The sequence below is a fragment of the Anneissia japonica genome, unplaced genomic scaffold (genome assembly GCF_011630105.1).
Source record: "Anneissia japonica isolate Jap-2015-1 unplaced genomic scaffold, ASM1163010v1 scaffold20385_len14660_cov109, whole genome shotgun sequence".
Classification (NCBI taxonomy): Eukaryota; Metazoa; Echinodermata; class Crinoidea; order Comatulida; family Comatulidae; genus Anneissia; species Anneissia japonica.
This window is the reverse complement of record NW_022732335.1, coordinates 6,521-9,805: the sequence shown is the minus strand read 5'-3', so window position 1 is coordinate 9,805 and position 3,285 is coordinate 6,521. Positions and strand designations below refer to the sequence as shown.

At 36.4% G+C, this 3,285-nt stretch overlaps 1 protein-coding gene across 1 annotated transcript; it reads right to left on the bottom strand.

Annotated features, from left to right (window-relative positions):
- Positions 1–462: 462 nt before the first annotated feature.
- On the bottom strand, positions 463–3,202 carry LOC117115653 (chymotrypsinogen B-like; the record flags this gene model as incomplete). Its single annotated transcript, XM_033259548.1, has 3 exons — positions 3,100–3,202; positions 1,075–1,252; positions 463–725 (listed from the first exon to the last, which is right to left on the bottom strand). Coding segments are annotated over exons 2-3 (421 nt in total), but the record flags the coding sequence as incomplete, so codon positions are not given.
- Positions 3,203–3,285: the final 83 nt, after the last annotated feature.

Genomic DNA, 3,285 nt, shown 5'->3' with positions numbered 1-3,285 from the left:
AAATACGGGTAGCTGAAGTTTTTCTCGCAAATCTGACTACGAAACCATATCCAAATTTCACGTTCCACTTTTGACCCTCAGTCGTGCTTCGCACTCGCCGATGAGGGCGGCGTTCCGGGAACCATGCGTCTAGCTTATGTATAACTATTGTCAGTGACAACAGTTTTCTATTATTACCAAAATATTAATAACAGTTTTATTATTATTATTATTATTATTATTATTATTATTATTATTATTATTATTATTATTATTATTATTATTATTAGTCATTATTTGTAATTAAAAAAAACAATGAGTGGGTGACTGTAATAAATTGAGTGGATAGGCTCTGGTACGTTGCTAAATTATTTTCAAATATTGAGTGGATAAGCTCTGTTACAATAAACTACAAGGATGTTGTAGCGGACCAATATCAAAGTCAGGCCCTACATACATGCAAATGTAAAATCATTATTTTACCATATTCCGACAAGCGTCCCCATCCTGCTGCATAACACAATGTACCTGGTCGATATTCTAAGCTTTCATAGCAAAGTGGCTGAACAAATTGATTAAATTGCACCGGTGAATCGAGTCTTAGTAATGCAATATCATTATCATAACTAACGTCATCATACTCTGGATGGATAACAGGCTCAGCAATAAGGACACGTTCACGAAACACAGAATTATCGTCCTGAGTTGTTATTCCTGCAGTAATACTAATTTCTGTCAAAGAATCGCTGGAGAAAGAAAAAAAAAATATAGTCATGTTAAGTAACTGATACGATATTTTGCATACACTTTAGATGAATCAAGAGTTATTGCAATTTTTTTTTGTAATTTATCACTTAATTGTTGTAGTTGTATATCATCATCCCAAAAATGTTAAATATTTCACTCTTTTTCACAAAATAATACATCTTTTACAGATGTACATGACGTTTTATTTCAACATCGCATAACTACCTGGACTCACAGGGGTTACAGCAAATCAAACCTGAACTTTATTCCTTCGAATAACGTTATCGACACGGTGATAATAATGTTACTAATATTTTAGGGCAGACAAAATGTGAACAAATGGCTTACACGCAGTGAGCAGCTGTTATGGCCCACTTCTCGCTGATTAAAGATGCACCACAGTAAAAACTGCCATAGATCTCAAACGAAAGCATCCAAGGCCATTCTCCTGGATATGAATCTTCCCCACCGACAATGCGGGAACTCCTTACTTGAGTTTGTTGCATTCCACATACAGTAACAGATGCTAGAATAATTATTATCATTATCAAAAACACAGGTTTAAATATTCTGAATAAATTACAAGCTAATTCAAACAGAATACACTATACACCAAACATCGCCACCAACGTTTTACAGCTTTTCACTTGGGGGAGGGGGGGGGGGCGGAATCCAGCCAGAGGCTGCTAAACTTCTTCGAAAATTTATTTTTTTCCAGAAAGATATTCTCTACAACCAAAGATACTCCTGGTTTTATGCGCCCCTATTTTCTTGTTTTTTGCATAAATTATTGCTTTAAAATGTATAGTGTTATTAGTCTTATTATTGCAAGGTTGAGCGAGTCGAATGGCCAAACAGTTAAGGCAGGGGCACTGCAACCATAGCCAACAATAATAGCCCGGGTTCGCGGCCGCTTCGCTCCCAGTTCCGATGACGGAACAAGTCTTCTCGGATAAGAACAATAAACCGTAGGCCCAGTGTACACAAATGCTTATGTGCACTTTAAAGAACCCAGTACATCTTTTGAAATGAGCAGGGGGTTACTCCGGGGTACTGGCCCATACGGCCCCTGTTGTCTTGTGATGGGATTGCCACTTTGAAGAGTGATTTAGTTCATTGTTTGGCATATCATTGGCGTGCCTAAAGCTGAACAAATAAAAAAAAGTAGGTGGCTGAGCGATTAAGGCGCAACGTACACCATACTGCACGCTCGTCTACGGTTTGGTGGTGGAACAAGCAGCGTGACCACTCACAATTTTTGACATACCCAATGACTAGGTCGAAATTACCCACGATTCAGCAAAAATTGCCCAAAATTACCCAAGCTTCCTGAAAATGCATTAAAATTTGAAAAATACTTATTTTTCGCATGTATAGTTTCCCTTTTAGTTCAATATATAAACCATTTTTTATTGTAATTGTTTGTGTTAATTATTAAAATTAATATTCATGAGGCAATAATGCGCCCTCAGTCGGCCAGTGTTGTCAGTGTGGACACAGAGTATTATTTTGGTGTAGATCAGTGATCAAGTTTTATTATGTAATGCATTAATTAGGTATTATCAATAGCAACGCAAATCACAAATAAACAATTCTGAACCCATGTTTATAGCAACTAACAATCAATTAACAATGTTATGTGCACTTCGTTGAGTTTTGGTTATTTGAATGGACTGAAATATACTTTGTTACTTCTTAATTCTTCCTTTATGACAAAAATATTTAATTTTCTTAGTAAAAATAAAATACCCATGGATTTGAACGGAATACCCAAGAACCCAAGACCAAGTCAAAATACCCAAGATCTTGGGTAAATACCCAAGCAGTGGTCACGCTGGAACAAGTCTTTTTGGATAAGAACTATAAACCGTAGGCCCAATTTACACAACTTGGCCCATGCGCTCTTTAAAGAACTCTGTATATCTTTCGAGACGAGTAGAGGGTTAACCCAGCGTACTAATCCATACAGTCCCTATTTTGGATAGACGACAGCTGGTACCGGTATACCGGGCAGCTCAGACACGAAGATATCCTTAGGGAGAAGCAATTAGTTACTGTAAGTCCTTGTCCACACCTTTGGCGCTTTGAGACAGTTTCGGTATGAAGGATATAAATTCAACTACATTACATTGAATTCTATTGTTACACTTTCACTAGGCATATTAATCTTAGTCTTATTATCATCATTAAAATCATTTATTTTATAATTTCCATAGTATTTTATAATGATTTTTTATTATCATTATCACTTCAGTTATTCCTTCTGGAAGAAATGATGAAAGATACAATGATAGGCCTACTTAAAAAAACGTGCATTGTCCCGACAAACATTTTGCAAGAAAGAGTACTGCTGAGTGTTATAAATATACTTACAATTGTAGCAACCCAACTCATCTGACCAGTCACCACAATTGTTAATTCCATCACAAATGCTTGTATTACTTAAACACACGCCATTTGGGCATCTAGTCCCATTACAGCCTGGAAGTACAAAAATATGTAGGAGGCTTACATACATAAAATATAAAGAGAGGCCGCTGTACTAGGTCAGTTTAGGTG